At 34.2% G+C, this 17,161-nt stretch overlaps 1 protein-coding gene across 4 annotated transcripts in view; it reads right to left on the bottom strand.

Moving 5' to 3' along the window:
• Positions 1–13,239, bottom strand: part of LOC140742377 (uncharacterized) — a 48,814-nt gene extending 35,575 nt beyond the window's left edge. For 2 of the 4 annotated variants that reach the window (XR_012102272.1, XM_073073301.1), the window contains exons 1-9: positions 13,084–13,239; positions 9,607–9,707; positions 9,105–9,266; positions 7,787–7,949; positions 4,720–4,841; positions 3,845–4,089; positions 3,431–3,582; positions 2,866–3,007; positions 171–460 (exon numbers count right to left, since the gene is read on the bottom strand). Coding sequence is in view for 3 of the 4 variants with exons in the window: in XM_073073301.1 (XP_072929402.1) it covers positions 171–460; positions 2,866–3,007; positions 3,431–3,582; positions 3,845–4,089; positions 4,720–4,841; positions 7,787–7,949; positions 9,105–9,266; positions 9,607–9,707; positions 13,084–13,091 (1,385 nt within the window). In the remaining variant the exon portion in view is untranslated. Of the gene's footprint in view, positions 1–170; positions 461–2,865; positions 3,008–3,430; positions 3,583–3,844; positions 4,090–4,719; positions 4,842–7,786; positions 7,950–9,104; positions 9,267–9,606; positions 9,708–11,933; positions 12,366–13,083 lie in introns of those variants that run through there. The other 2 variants (XM_073073302.1, XM_073073303.1) reach the window with 2 other exon arrangements.
• Between the last annotated feature and the right edge of the window lie 3,922 nt (positions 13,240–17,161).

Consider the following 17,161-nt stretch of genomic DNA (forward strand, 5'->3'; position numbering starts at 1 on the left):
TTTTTCCGAGGCATTCCAATATAGTACTCAGGGGTAGCAGTGGTATCTAATCTTATCTGGGATTGATTACAAATGTCCATGGACGGTAGTAGCCACTTACTATCAGGTGAACTACGTGCTCATCTGCTACCTACATTATAAAAAATGACAATATGCATAAGTAATTATACCTTAATGAAGTAGGATACAGCTCCACGAAGTATACACTCAGAATTCCCATTGAGAGAGCGCACAGAAGGAAAAAGAAGAAGAACACGCCGCCAGCGATGGGTGAGGCCACAACATTCAACAGGACTGCGGAGATTGCTGATAACGCCACGATTCCGATCATGGCCATCCGTTTCCTGGCACCGCACGTCAGGGAGAGGACCAGGTTTGCTGAGCTGGCCAATGCGCCATATGTCATCGCTGATAGAAGAGTCGTCTCTTGAATCGTGTCGTTGCAGACTTCTAGAATCGTCTGGAAATGAATGGAGATGAATAAATATTTTATTCAATTTTCAGTAAAATAACTGTCTGTCACGCAATTGATATCTACTACCTAATCTCTATTAGAACGTGCTCTAGATATGTGGTAGAATTTGGTTGTTTCAGCGATCGACGAGTAACATATATTTTATTTTATTAGAAAATTCTGTCAATAGTCAATTATTTATCTAAACATCTGTAACATGCATAAGGTACCTACTAAATAGTCGCCGAGCAACATTTGACAGTCGCGGCAGCCACTAATCGCTAAACCTTTTAGTTGCTCAAGCGATAGCCAATGGGCCATGCTGACCAAATTTAATAATCCTTTTTGATATAAATTTAATTTAACAATCTGTATCAAGTGCATAAAAACTTTATTAAATCTGTACAGCTGTATTCCCAATTCATATTCATTTTTTACAGTGTGTTCACGTGAGTCTTCTTCACGCAATTAAATGTCATTACGTCCGTACAATTCTGAATCGGTGGCATGTAGGTGGTTGTACAATTATACTCGTACGATTATAAACGTGCCATTGAACTGCGTAACGAGATACACACAATGAGATTTTCTTTACACTGTATGACACTTGTGGGCGCGACCGGGGCATGGAATATAGAAAGTATATAAATAACGCAATGCATATCACTACTTCTTTACGATGCTACTACGTTTTAAAATGAATGTTACTCTAAAAACACGGATATATAAATATTAACTCAATATAAATAAGAGTTTGAATAAAAAGATACGACGGTATAATGAATTTTCATTCATTCATGTGTCTAAAATGATTTTGTTTTAGAATAATACCTAGCTATTTGCAACTATTCTCTTGTTACTAATATCACTGGATGGGCAAGATAATAAAGAACACAATCAGATGGCATATATAAAAAGGCATAATTAAGGTATCTGCTATTTTACATAATTAAAATAGATATTATAGATATAAATATTATTGGAAAGAATATTACTTCCTCTACGCATAAAATCACAGACCTGTATTTTTTTGGGTGTGCATAAAATCATGCGTGAAGAGCCATCAAAACTAGTTCAGTTATGTCCTAAAAATCGATATCCGAAGTATGTACCTAACCAACTTGTATTTAAATCATTTTACTGTAGTGATACTGAAGTCGGTTGTTTTTTGTTATTTATTTTTTTGAAACGGATTCTATATTTTATTGTATTCTAAGTAGACTAGTCAAGCATATGCATTGTACATAAATAGATCCGCGGATTATCATACAAATAAATTAGTTCTTTTTATTCTTACACCTTTATCAGATTAGTATAGGTAATTATATATTTTATTATTATATTTATATCTTTTATTATTGGTTAAGAATTACGAAGTGCCTATGTAGGTACATATAAAGAAAGTTAAGAGTATATAATTATTCTATTAATAAACAAGTTTAGTATAATATTTTTTCAGTGAATTACGAATAGCAAATGTTATAGAGAACATAACACATATTATAACAATAGGTATAATATGTAAATGCGTAAATCAGATTATGGTGTAATCAGGAGTACCTATGAGTTATCCGAATTAGTTGTATTATCTTTAATTATCTTTTATCTTGTGCGTTAACGTAATTTGTTATCTTTGGTTGATGGATATGTGATTAGAAACTTAGATAATTTAATAATATGGGTAACCAACGTGTAAGAAGATAACTGGTAAAAGTTCGTAATTTTTCAAAAACTCTTGATTTAAGTATGTTTAATGGTACCATTGTCATATCAGGGTTTTTGACTGACGACCCACGTTGCGAAGTTATCACTATACCGGTTTGACATGCAAAGTGGTTTTTGTTCGATTCCCAGCCAAGCAGATATTTAAAGGATGAATTTAAATCTTTGTTTGAAATATTCATCTTTGTAGATTTTCATAGCATGCAATTTCGCAGATCGTTTGACATTATAGTCAATCTCGGGAGGACATAATCCTATTATGAATTAATTGAACCTACTGAACCTTTACCATTATGCACTCCATGCTCATTTCCAATTTGTACACAAAAACAAAGTAGCTCAAAATATCATTCCCAAATTTTTTCATTTGAAGGTGGTAGAACCCTTTGTGGCTCGACTCCGGCTGCACCACCGCCACACCTATTTCTGCCTAATAACAGCAGTGTTAGGCGCTGTTGTGTTCCGTTTTGAAGAGTGTGGTAAGGGAGACATACTTTTCCGACGCGTTCCAGCTTAGTCCAGGGATAGCGGCGCATCTGTGGCCGACCTCAGATAGTAATATCTAATCCTATCTGGGGTTGATTACAGATGTCCATGGGTGGCAGTAGCCACTTACCATCAGGTGGACTGCATGCTCGTCTGCTACTCCAATATTATAAAAAAAAAATCCAAAAAACAACGGAACTCACAGTATCATTCCCAGCAACCGCGAGGCTATCAGTAGAGTATCTGATCACAGTGCACAGGTTCATGCCTTCACCACCGCCGGCTTCCAGCACCAGGAAGAGGTTGTTCATGATGTACGGCAACCAGAGGATAAAACCACTTCCACTAGGAATAAAAAAATGTGATTTATTAGCTATTTTGTTATGTGTCTGTGTTTTAAACGTACTTTATTGTCATTTTCAAAGCCCAAATTAAATACGAATCAAAATATGGGAGTGGAGAAAAATGTGATTTATTAGCTATTTTATAGTAAATATAATTATCATTTTGTTTTGTATCTCTGATTTTAACATAACTGTCATCGTCGAAGCCCAATTTTTTTCTGGCCTATATTGGTTTCATGCAAAAATATAGAGTATACACGCATGCAATGAAACTATACACGTATTGCACATGGACGCATGAGGGCGTGATCTTACTATTACTAACATCGTTATAAACAAAACATCCGTAATTCAACGAAATCTGGCGAGCGAAGCCGCAAAATGATGTATGAAAGTAAAATTAATGTCTCTTATAGTAACTTACGTCATATAAATAACGATGACCAAGTAGAAGAGCTTGAGCGTGACCTTCAGTAGGGGAGGTCTGAAGAGGGCGGTGGTCTGCTGCCACATCGCCTTCAGGAACGACTCCTGGCTGGCTTTGGTTTCTTCCTGCTCGTCCACTAGCTTCTTTACCTGTAAGACATGAATGTCTTACGTGTAATCGAAATAAGTATGTAAAATGTTGACTGTTAAGAATTTTGCACAAAAAACGCAGAAAAAGTTTAAAAACACGTAGCTTGGTACAGTAAATGCGTCACAAAACTGGACACCTCATTTTTTACAATTTCATGAAATATTATGATGATATTCTTACCGATGAAACTGGGAGAAATGAAGAATCCAAAATCACTTTACTTTATTATCTCGACGAATATTGGGTTACTTTAAAACTTACAGGAAAGTCATCAGCAGATCTCCCAGTGTTGCAAGCGTAGATCTTCTTCAAAACTTCAAGCGCTTTTTCAGATTCGCCTCTTGAGAAGAGGAACTTTGGGCTCTCATGGAAGAACTGCAGTATGCAGGCAGTGGCAGCGCAGGGCACAGCCATAACCAGTGCTAACAGCCTCCAAGGACGGTAGTAGATGCCCAGGAAGTTGATCCAGTAGGCGAACTCCAGGGGGAGAATTGGGTAGGCGAACACTGGGCAAATAAAAATTAAAGTAAAATAGAGGTTAAAATAAAGTTTTTTATTTTTTAATTTTATTTGAAAAGTTTTCAAATTTTTTTTCTTCCTATTTGATAATAGTCATTATGTTGTAGTATGTAGTATGAGAGGAAGTTTTTTTTTTAATTAAAGTAATAAAGGACTTGTGTAACAGCCCACCTCACGATAGGGCTGAAGACCTGAGGTCGATCACAGATGCCTTGCTACCCTGAGGACTAAGTTGGAAATCCTCATTTAAGTTTACTGGCTGATAAAGCCAGCTAGAGGTATATAAACATTATTGTTCAAAAAATATCACATGATTTTGAATTAAAAACAGAAATAACTGTCAATACACAATATTATTAATATTGTTACGGATTGTATTTCTCCTTATTTGCTTATTGTTCAGTAGCTATATAATACTATGTCAATCATATACAATGCCAGTATACTTCCTGAAAAACATGTAAACATTTTCCATCCTTATGATTCTATAAATGAAATTTATGATTTAACAGTATTGACAAGATAGCATATTACTGTTAGCACAATATTTGATAAGCGAGTAGCAAAGTCAAACAAACAAAGCCAGATAATGCATGTATGCACATGCTGGGAAATACCTGCGACTACAGCCTGTGAACACATTAGGGCGCATGTACACAGCAACATGGATCTTCCACGTGCGCGCTCTGAACAGCTCTCGCCGAGAAGTGTGTACGCGCCTGAATTGCTTGCTGATGTACTGTAAAAAAAAAGTACCTATGTTATAATAGGAAAAATTGTGCAAGTTTAAATTTAATTAAATTGGTACAAATCAAAGGAAAGAGAATGATATTTTTAAACACAACGCAAGAGGTACGTAAAAGGAAACGGTCGTAGGAAAAATATATGTAGAAACTCAGAAATATAGAGGAAATTAAGATAACATTAAAAATGAATATTTTAGCATATTTATATAAAATTAAAAAAGGGGACAGTAATAGATAGAAAAATAAAGACAAAAAGTAATAGACAAAATTACTATGATACCAATTTTCCAATAGATATAGCCACAATAAATACAGAAACGTTCATAAGATCACAGCTTTATATTTCTGATTGTATAAAGATGAACAATTAAAGTTATGCAAATATAATTAAATACAAAATACACATTACGTCCCCATGCGATGTTATGATATTCTAAAGATAGCAACATGATAATTATACGAGTATCACGCTATATTTTACATCTGATAACTCTTATCAAGAACAATTCTTGACGGTAGGGGTCAATTTGTGTAGACTAATATTTGCTTAACCAAATTTAAACTAACTTATATCATTTTATTATAAATAGCTCTAAATAATTCATAGTTTTCAAATGTTACTTAAAACAGACTGAAAATAGAACTGAAAGAATAGTACAGAAATAAATACGTAAGTTATGGTAACAAAGGGAAATACTATTGGGTTGGTTAATAAAAAGCAGATAGTAAATTTAAGTGGTATATTAACTACTTTAGTATATAATAATATGTACGAGAACATATGACTAGCCATATGAAAAAACACTACCTAAATATTGACCACAAATGCATTGATTGATTAATTTTTTTCAAGGAATAGTTATAAATTCGTAAATGTTGTTTAATTCAAGAAATCTTTAGTAAATCTCAACTAAAAAAATATCACAAAAGCTTTAACAGAAGATGTTAATAATACGAGTAAACAAACTGCTTAAAACAAATACTGCAGTTGTTAAAACCGAATGACGTACAAAAACGCATAATGAGAGTTTGGCGCCAGTTTTGATAAGATCCTCAAATATTTTAAGATCAACATCCATAAACATCAAACGAAAGGAAAAATACACGTTATATGATCAAAAATTTCAAACACTTTTGTCGTGTTTAATCATAGATGCCACTTGTTCATAGATATAAGATATTAATGAGAGGAAGGAAGAGAATATAGGATACCCATCCTTCAAATCAACTGCCTTAACCTAGTTATTACAAGATGGAAATAGTTACGGCGGTAGCGCAATCGATTTACCATATTATTAACAGTAACAATCGTCGTCAACCCATTACCGTCCCACAGCCGGACATGTGTCTCCTCGCAGAATGGATTGTAGTGGGATTTTGAATTAAAAACAGAAATAACTGTCAATACACAGTATTATTATTTTTGTTACGAATTGTTTTTCTCGTTATTTGCTTATTGGTCAGTAGTTATATAATACTATGTCAATCATATAGGTACAATGCCAGTATACTTCCTGAAAAACATGTAAACATTTTCCATCCTTATGATTCTATCAATGAAATTTACACAGCCGGACATGTGTCTCCTCGCAGAATGGATTCTAGACCATAGTTCCAGTAGTTCTAGACCATAGTCCACCGAACTGGCCAAGTGGGAATTGGCAGACTTGACACACTCTTGACAGCTTTTAAGGTACTCTCAGGCGTGTAGGCATCCTAAGATGTTTTTCTCCACCGTTTAAGAAACTGATAATTAATGTTCTACACTCCTAGCTTGAAAACCAGAGGTCTGTCTGGGATTTGAAGGTCGGACTCCCTGATTGAGAATCCTAATTTCTAATCACGAGTCTATCAGTGCTGTTTACCATCATTACTATCTATATTGGATTTGTTCCTAAGCCTTTTGTTGTGTACCATCTGCTCTGGTTTTTCCTAAACTACGCATACGGCATGCGTTTCCATTACGTCACATCCTGATCGTGACGCACTCTTATCTTGTTGGCTCGGCGTCTGCCCCGTGTTTACCGTCGTGTTTCCAGGTGGTAGCCGAGGTCCCCGGTTCAATGTTACTGTCAAGTTCATTGCATGATCGGTAAGGTGATGATGATCTCGTAAATTGGTTTCTTTTTTTAGAATTTTGTTGACATTACCTCTCGCAACAGATGTTAATGTTGCTATATTTTTAATTAATTCATCATTACTACTATTTTAGATGGTGAAAGAAAATGTAGAATATGTTTTAAACTCACCACACTAGAATAGAGGGGGTGTATTAAAACTGTGCTTTATCTGCTTAATCATAATAGCGATTTAAATTCCACAAAACTGAAGTTTAACTGCAATTGCTACATCTAATAATAAGTTGAAGCTATGTGTTGTGTTGCTTGATATCTGAGATATAAATAGTATAGGTTCTCTTGAATAGAATACTAAGGAGATATTACAAGTGTAGATGTTTAAGGGCTCTTGCTAGATTGGTTTGTACTTTGTATAGGCGTAAGGTCAAATGTTATCGGACTGGTAAAATTATGAACACAACAGAACAATGTATATAGAAGTAACATTCAAATTATTTGATTTATATAAAATTGTAATTACGGGACTATGGAGTGTAATGTTTTCTGAGCGTGTATGTATGTACGAGTATGTTTCATGTTTAGTGTGCCCTAGAACAAATCCGTCACGCTATTTAGATTTATACATAAGATGTATCATAGGATTCGTCTATATTTTAGGAAGGACATAAGCTTTATTTTTTAGCAGTCTGATTTTTGTTCTTTATAATAATTCTTCAGCTTTGTTTTCTATTTCTACGAAATTACTAGTAGTAAAGCACAACTTATAATGACCCTACTGTTATTTTGATCAATTAACATAAATTTGACTACGATATCGTTTTTATTACCAAAAATGCTAACAAAAAGTAGAAAATACTTACAAAGTAGATGAAAGTAGTTTCAGTAACGCCATAATCCGCCAGTCAGGAGCGAAGCTGCTGAGGGCTGCGAAGACGAAGCCCACGGACATGGAGAGCACGAGAGTGAGCCGTCGACCCTTCGTGTCTGACACGTAACCCCACAGCTGGGCACCGATAACCACACCTGGACAATACGAAAAGGTTAAAGGGATTCATCATCCTTTATATCATCATCAATTGGTGCAACGTACACATGTGATCGGAAACTCTTTCGTCCTTATGAGACACCAATGCATATTGCATCTTATACATGGGATAGGCCTGGAGACGATACTACGCTGTCAGAATCACATATTTCAGTAGCAGCAGTGTAAGTAGTAGTTGTTTTGAATATTGAGATAAAGCAGAGATACAAATATACATAACATACATACATACTTAAGCTTTTTAGCTTTAGTCTTCAAGGGTAAATGTATCGGCTCTAAAAAATAACAATACCCAAAAAAGTCTATCTACATCTTGTCAGTCATGACATGGGGTTTTCAAAAAAGGTGCAAAAAGAGCTTTCCTTCAAAGCGATGCAATGACATCTCCTCTGGTGTCGCAAATGTCCAAAGGCGACGTTGACTACTTTCCATCCGGTAGCACGTCTGGTTTATCGTTACACTCAAGTATAAAAAAATCTGGAAAATTATTGCATTGACTATTATTGAAAAGGCTCTTATTATGCCACAACAAAAAACACGCGATAGAATATGCAGACAATGACGATAGTAAAATCTCTACCAATTTACTTTTTTTATCTTATTTGCACAAAGTAATGAAGAACATGAAAATATTATCATCTGGGCTCCCCCACTGATGTGTATTCAGCAAATAACACTTATCTAGCTGTTACTAATACGCATTTCTGAAATGATGATGATTGCTCAGTGGAAATAATTTTGGCCTTTTTCGCCGAAGATCTGGATAAGTTTATTTTTTTTATTTTCTGTGTAGAGTTAATGAGCCGTTTTGATAGTCAAAGAAAATCTAGCAAATGTCTAGCCTAAGAAGTTTTAGGTTGTTACGTAGCCAGAAGTGTATTATGTCTGCAAACCCAGACTTGGTAAACTTTTAATTCTTGATAAAATTCACGTTAAGTCCAACAATTTGTTGGAGATTGTGATGTCAGAATTATTTTTCGAACTATTGGCTTGTTAAGGGTTGAAGGATTAGATATTATCTTTACAAACCTATTAGTTCTCGGAGGGTAACGAAATTGATTATGCAATCATCGCGACAAAAGAAATAAGGTACAGTGGCAATTCCACCGAAGTCGAAGGTTTCACCAACTCACCAACAAGAGGAGTCGCTGTAAGCAGCGCTCTTTGCTGCATAGAAAGCTCGAGGTCGCAAACCGCTGCTGCCACCACGAAGCTGGTCCCGAAGAGGTCCATGCCCATAGCTTGAAGCGTCCAACTGCATACTAGGAGCAACCCGAAGTTGTACTTTCCAAAACCTGATAGATAACAGAAGAGTAATATAGAGCTGTTACCAGACTGCCCCCAGAGGGAGAGATGTGGATTTTTGTTACCACTTGTAGACTAAGCAGTTATATTTATCGCGAGTTTTAAATTGTATATTACTTCCGAAAGCAAATTTCGAAATTAACTCGCAATAATTATAAATTTGTATATTTACAGTTCTTTCAAAATCTTATTATTGTATGATTAGTAATCGTTTTTGATCGTTTACGCTTCACCCAACAGACACCTGCAACTAAATGCAGAGCAATGCTACTAAACTGCTATAAGATAGGAATAGGTGCCATAACATATTTTTTACAAATAGATTCATACCTGTAGCAGTGAGGGCGTCTTCTAGAGTCGCTGCATGCATCGGCTTTTCCTTTTCCACGTCGCTTTTAGTATCTTTCCCCATTTTGACAGTCATGTTGCAGCTACAACAAAAATACAGTTTATTATGTCTTTCTTTTTGTATTATAAGAGCAGCAAAGGAGCATGCCACCTGATGATAAGTGCTAACTGTCTCATTGTATCTATTATCAACCTGGTATAGAACTGGAGAATCTAAAATTAATTTAGACCTGTATTGCTCCTTCTGACATGGAGCACTTTAAAAAGCTATTTGAGATAGAGCGCTTTGGAAAGCTGATCTTTCCATCGGCTATACTACTTCTATAAGGCAGAAATAGGAGGGACATTGGTGCCGTCACAGGTAAATCTTACTTAGATAATACTAATATTGTATCACTCTGCAATGCTCAGTAATATTTAGATTCGCAAAGCTCTAACAAGAAGACTTACATAGGTCTTACTTTGTCTTGCTTTTAACCGACTTTGAAAAAAGCACGTTCTGTATTCGGTTGTATGTATTTTTTTATTTCTACAAATTATGATTGTCTAGTGAATCATTTCTAATGTAGGTACAATCAAAGATACCATATTCATATTGAGCCTTAACTAAAACCAAACAAAATAAGATAGCTAAAGAGTCTATCTTATCGATCACAACAAGTTTTTCATTCTGACAATTATTTAGTGCCTTGTTTTAAAATAGTTCTCATTAGTAATAGTAATCAGTTGTAACCTAAACTTGCCAGCCAAAGTTTAAAATCTGGCAATAAATGCATAGAGAAGCCCGTCTCGTATTTTCTAAATCTGCTTCTTCCCTCCACCATAATAACAGAATCAGTTCTTTAATTCTTATAATTTAGCTTGACCGTCTACAATCTTAGGGATCCGTAAATTAATTTCACTGTATTATTTCATTATGCAAAATAAATTTTCTGTGCTTCTTTTAATAATTCATGATTATAGCAACTTCATTATAATGATTTTATCGTATTATTATATCACACAATTTTACGTACATTACAGTGTACAAAAATGCGTGCCAATATAAATTTTATACAAACTTACACTTTACCTACCAATATCGAAATTTAACAATATCTGCCCAAAATATATCCAATTTTGATCTTTGATAGGCACAAAATGCATAGATTGATTTTTAACAACGGGTGTAATTAATTAACGAGTAGGATTTACATACTACAATCTAGGCTAAATAATAAAAACCCTCTGAGATTTTGGCCCTTAATTAAAACATTTAAATTCTTTTTCACACATACCTATTTGCGTTATTTTTCTGCTTTAATTTATGTTTGTTGAGGTCCTTTATTTAATGATGTCTTAAGACATTAATTAAGACAAATGCCTGTAAAGGGATGATCCTCAGTAGCAAATAGCTTAATGTTAACTACATTCGACGAAAATACATAGATACTTATATGATTAACTAATGAACGGAGTAGATAATCATTATCTTTATGTTGATTTCTTACACATTTTGCCTTAAATTACTGAGAATGAAAAATATTTCAGTAACGACTATAATCAATTCATTAGTGATTAATAACACTAGATAAATTGTAAGCTAGTACAACTTTATTAGTATAGTTAAATAATGAGCACAACACTATTAGGCATTTTGCAAAAAGAAAATAAAAAGTTGCAAAACATTTTCACTAATAAGATAATATCGATAGAATGTTACTAATTGATTGGTATACAAAACATATTTAGTTAATAATCTTTCATTGTTTCCGTGATACTACTTTTATAGTTTTATTTCTCGTCCATTAGTCCATTATCCTAATAAACTAAATATAATAATACTACATAATAATGTATGTTAAAGTGCCTATAAAAAATATTATAAGTTCTTCATTTACTTACTGACTTTACTTATTACCTATGCTTAAAAAATAATGTGCAGTTTACTCATTTGAAGTAGTCACTACAGCCTAAGTAGATACATCTATAATCAACTCCAAAAAGGACACTTGTCCTTTTTTAAGTCAATAAGAAGTACCTACTAAAAGAACACCTAGCCCTAAGCCTAGTCCTATGACTCAGTACACCCTCCAAACAATAATACAGCTACACTGCTGAATCAAGTTCAAAGGCTAGCAGTCGAGCTTCAAAAAGTATCACCCCTAACAGTATTTTATAAATCATTTTCTATAACCAAAGCAATTCGCTTCGTCTTACCTTTACCTTTACTGCAGAAATCAGCCGACTGATGATCTAGAAAAAAAATCGACGGCAGTTTAACAACTGCCATCGGTCATTCGAGATGGGGTTAAATCTGTTCATCTTACCTTACGCTTACTAAAAGGGGATGTTTGATATCTTTATTAATATGGGTTCACGCAGACTCGCGGCCTGATCTTGACTAACATAGATGCGTTACCGGGATTCTCTTTTATATGTAGCGTCGTGCGTCACAACCTCTTGGTTTTCATATCTGTATGGAGCGTCGTCATGGGTGGTAGGCAAAATCGACGAACAATCAACAATCTTACGTTTGTTTGTTATTTATTCTGCGAGTCTAAATTTAGCAGTAAATTGTATTCCTCCTGATACGAAGTGTTTGTATTTATACTTCGCTGTTTGCAAGGAATTATACGGATTACGATTGAATCAAAGGGAAATCAGTTGTGCATAACTACTGTTATTTTAAGTCAATACTCTTGCATGTAGATTAGAAGATACGACGTTCATTTGATACATTGATGTCTAAGCAAATATGTCTATAAATAATTTAGTTATTATCCAGGCCTTTACTTTACACAATCTTAATATAGAAAGCGGAAAACAATATTGCTACATTATTATCGCAGTTAAACTTACAATATTTATGACAAAAATATTTTATTAAAAAAACCTATACTATGTACCTATAAGTTTTTTTAATATATAAGGGCTATCTATTCAAATTATATTTATTTCACTAAAGGAAATAAAATGAAAATATTGAATTCAGTTAAATTAAGACGTTATATAGCATTAACTTTATAATTAATTATACTTACAGACTAGTACCAAACTTAACATCATCATTGGTTAATACCCCACTACTGGACACGAGTATTCTTATAGAATGAATAATACATAATTCATTAGCTGGTCCTGGTCGTGTGTGATTTGATTGATTTCATATACCTTTGAGAATATTTTGCAAAACTTTCTATAGAAATTTGATTTCAATTAATGACGATTTTTATTTAAACTTAAAAGATTTTAATTTGAAAGCAGTAGCGCAACTGCTGTTATTAAGCAAAAACAAGTGTGGTGCCACCGGATTCAAAATGACAGTTTCTACCTATAAATTAAATTCATATATCCAGTATTTATTTCCGTATCACATTATTACCAATATTTTAAACGAATATATTATAATAAAAATATAAACATCAATCATCGAAATCTTCAATTATTTCGCAAGCTAGCCAATAAGCCAACACTCACCAAAACATGATTCCCGTTGCCAGAGAACAATAAAACTGGACGCGATACTACTTTCCCAAGTGTTCAAAGATGCACTTGTGAACCTGATTGGATATCGGGAACCAGGTCGACGACACGACATTATCGTAGACACCAACCAGTATGCAAAGTTATTGGATAATCGATGCGCTAAAATTAGCACTCGAGATCTGCAGAAAAATAACTAGTTTTAGTCGTCAGGCGCCACTTAACGAGCCGATGCTTAGCTATTTTCGTCGCTTGCTAAGATGGCAATAAATTACTGTGTTTAAGTATAGGCTGCCTGCGCTTTTAAGTTTAGAAATCGATGACCAATAGAATAGTTCGAATCCTATCGTCAATATTATATACTTTAATTTAAAAGAAATTAAGAATAGTCGAAAATGATGGAATGGATTTCTAATTATTTAAAAGTCTAAAAATTTAAATGTATGAACTAAACATTGCACTTATAAATATTATTCTACAGTTGTATTTAAATTCATTTTAAAATACATAAGTACAACAAAAAATGGATTCGTGGATTGGCGTGGTCTGAGTAGATTCCACATTAGACCTCAGAATAGATGATATCTATATTATATAGACCTCATTATATAATAGATCAAAATTACAGCATTATTATTTTAGCATTAATTATATTCTTAGAAACCAAAATACTTATTTGAATATTCTAAAAGTCGTATTTATTTTCCAACATCGTTTGTTAATTTAAATACAAACATACAAATATAATATTCGATTTTTTAATGATACCAGATTATTCTTCAAAAACAAACATAGCTATATCATTCATTAACAAGTAAAAGTTTAAAATAAGTTATTTGAATGAAAAACTATAAATAATTAAATTATTACAAATGTTTTATTAATTGTTTTTTTTGTATAGATAAACAGACATTATAACAACCAGTACAAATATTTTCTATTTGCATCATAAACAAGTGATGATGGTTAGTAAACCAGTTTAATTTAAAAGCCATATTATTATGCAGATTCTACTGGTAATTACGTTGCTAGTGCTAACTTAAATTAGGTGAACAGGTCACACACATATGTATTGACCATTAGTCGAACTTAGTCATCTGTGTTTAAAGAATTTATTTCGTAATACCTACTTAAGCCACACCTATTTCTGCCTCATAACAGCAGTATTAAACGCTGATGTGTTCTGGTTTGAAGGGTGTGGTAAGGGAGACATACTTTTCCGAGGCGTTCCAACTTGGTCCTCAGGAGTAGCGGCGCATCATTGGCCGACCTCCGGTAGTAATATCTATCTATCTGGGATTGACTACAAATGTCCATGGGCGGCAGTACCTACCTACCATCAGGTGGACTGCATGCTCGTCTGCTACTTTATTATAAAACTGCGTTTATTATAAAAACAAAACCCTTAAGCGAAAAAAGCACTTCACGCTTATTTATAGAAATGAGAAAGTGGTAAGTAGAAACAGCGTGGATAGACCACCACTACCATCGCCTCACCTATTTCTGGCGTAAAACAGTTCAAACAGTTCTTGAATTTAGCCTGCTTACTTACAAATGAGGTGACCATCTCAGACCTCGGAAATGCCAATGCATCATTGACTAGCTTCAAGTTAAACTTTTCTTTATATGGAGTTGGTTACAGAAGTCCATGGGCGTCTTTGGTCACTTACGGTCAGGTAGACACAGATCTATAAACAGTCAACTGCCTGAAAGATTTTTCAGTTAAAATCGAACGTACAACAACAAATAGGACACCAGAGCTACGTCGCTCTAGCAACTGCTCAGTAGCAGGCGACAAGATAGTAGTCTAGGCAACTATCGCTCATGATAGTAGCCAATGGGCGGATCGCCTGTGGCGGCATATACCTACATTTATTTTGTGCATCTGAAACTATTTTAAATTATCTTATTTAATTTAATATAATAATACTAGTGGTGCCCGCGGCTTCGCCCGCTGTTTAAAGAAATAATATGACATACATAAAACGGAAAATTTGTACCTGCATTGGAATGACAGTGGTGCCATCTGTCGAAATTGGTCATACCAACTCCCAAACCCTCGGCTTGGGAGTTGGTAAAATTGGTGGTGGAATTAAAAATTCATTAAATAAACCTTTTTCCACGGACTAAATTGTGAATCTAAACCATTCTCAAGTCCCCTTGAACACACACAACAAATTTTATCAAAATCAGTCCAGTCGTTTAGGAGGAGTTCAGTGACATACACACGCACATAAGAAATATATATATAAAGATGTTTCGTATGTGCGGTAGTAAACAATGATAATATATTTCCTTCAACAAATCGAACTCTTAAAAAATACACCGAAAAAAACAAGAAAAATTCTCGTCTTTTCTATCATAGTTCATACATTCGAGATGAAAAACGTGTAACATAGCGTTATCTCAAATCTAATGCTACACGCCAAATATTCCACGAGTTCAGACGGTTCACGGCTCTTGTGTGTGATCAGTCAATTTGCTTTGGGATCAGACCGATCCGGGGGGCGAGATAGTATCTGTCAACGTTTATTTGTACATGTTTGACGTAGGTACGGGATTTCTGCAATTTGCGCAAGAAATCTCGACTATTATTAGTATCTGCCTTCATTTGGAGTTTGTAACTTCAGTTAGTTAGTCTTGGTATTATCATTGTGTCGAACTCTTGGTATTTTATCCAAAGTAGGTTCTTTATAGAATTATTTTCGTCGCTTTACTTCACGATACATGTTTCGTTTTGGAGAAGAATCCATGGCGCACTTTTATTTAAGTTTCCTGTACAATGTACACAGGCAGTGATAGCCTAGTAGTTAAGAAACTCTGCCTCTCGATTGTGGGTCCGAGGTTCAAATCCCAGGCTTACGATTTTTCAAAGTTATGTGCGTATTAGAAACTAATTATCACTTGCTAAACGATGAAGGAAAACATCGTGAGGAAACCTGCATACCTGATAGATTTATAAAAAAAATATCTCAAAGGTATGTTAAGTCTAACAATACGCACTTGACCAGCGCGGTGGACTATGGCCTAATCCTTCTCATTATGAGAGGAGACCCGTGCCCAGCAGTGGGACGGTAATGGGTTGATGATGATGTACAATGTTAACTGGCGCCATTGGAGCATGTGAAGCTAGAGCTACTTCAGATCAAGCACTTTTATCAGCATAAAAATAATTATAAAAAAAAATCCTCCCCATAGAGACATTTTATACAGATATTTATATTAAAGATATTTTAGATAAATACTCTACCACATTAACTGTATACCATTAAATGGTGAGAAGATAATTTTTGCACTGAAATTAATGTTTATATTTACAAATAAATACAATGACCCTATAAAGATGTCACTCTCGGTGTCTGAAAGTCAATTAAACTACAAATAGGTCAGGAGTTGTCTATTTATTATTAAAAGTGGTTCCGTATGTCTATTGTCTACAATTTTTTTAATGATATTACTTAGCTTCTTAAAATTAAAATTAATTTACAATTAAGTCCCAACTCCCAACCGATTCAGCTGAAATCTACACAAGTTTGGTTTGGATAAAAATGCATAATGTGATTAGTGACGTCACTCAAACCGAATGACAAAATGGCTATGATCGAAATTCGACAATTTCTAATAGGCAGAAATTGTGAAATTATGATCTTTGGTAAGCAAAAATTAGATAAATTATAGATAATTAACGTTATTTCTCATGGCGTTGAGACTTTGGCTAACCTAAGAGAATGTTATTTATGATTTATTTCAGATGTTCGAAAACAATATCATCATGGGCTGCTGGCAGTCAGAACCAACAGCGACTAGAACTTTTCAAAATGAATTTTACTCCCGCCGAAAACCGAATACATCAGCACAGTCTGTAGGTACCATTCGTCATCAACTCTAATTAATTTTGAAGTTACTGTCATTACATTCAAAGCGGATCTTCAAATATATTGACCCGTAATTAACTTATTAGCGATAAAATACAATTATCGTTAACTTAATAGCATAAAGCAAAATAAGTAGTTGTGCGATAGTAAACAATGATAATTCTTTGTTTGTCTTCCTTCAGTGACACACTACATGG

This window comes from Epargyreus clarus, unplaced genomic scaffold, assembly GCF_041222505.1.
Source record: "Epargyreus clarus isolate Ecla_fem2 unplaced genomic scaffold, WU_Ecla_fem_2.2 ptg000005l, whole genome shotgun sequence".
NCBI classification, from domain to species: domain Eukaryota; kingdom Metazoa; phylum Arthropoda; class Insecta; order Lepidoptera; family Hesperiidae; genus Epargyreus; species Epargyreus clarus.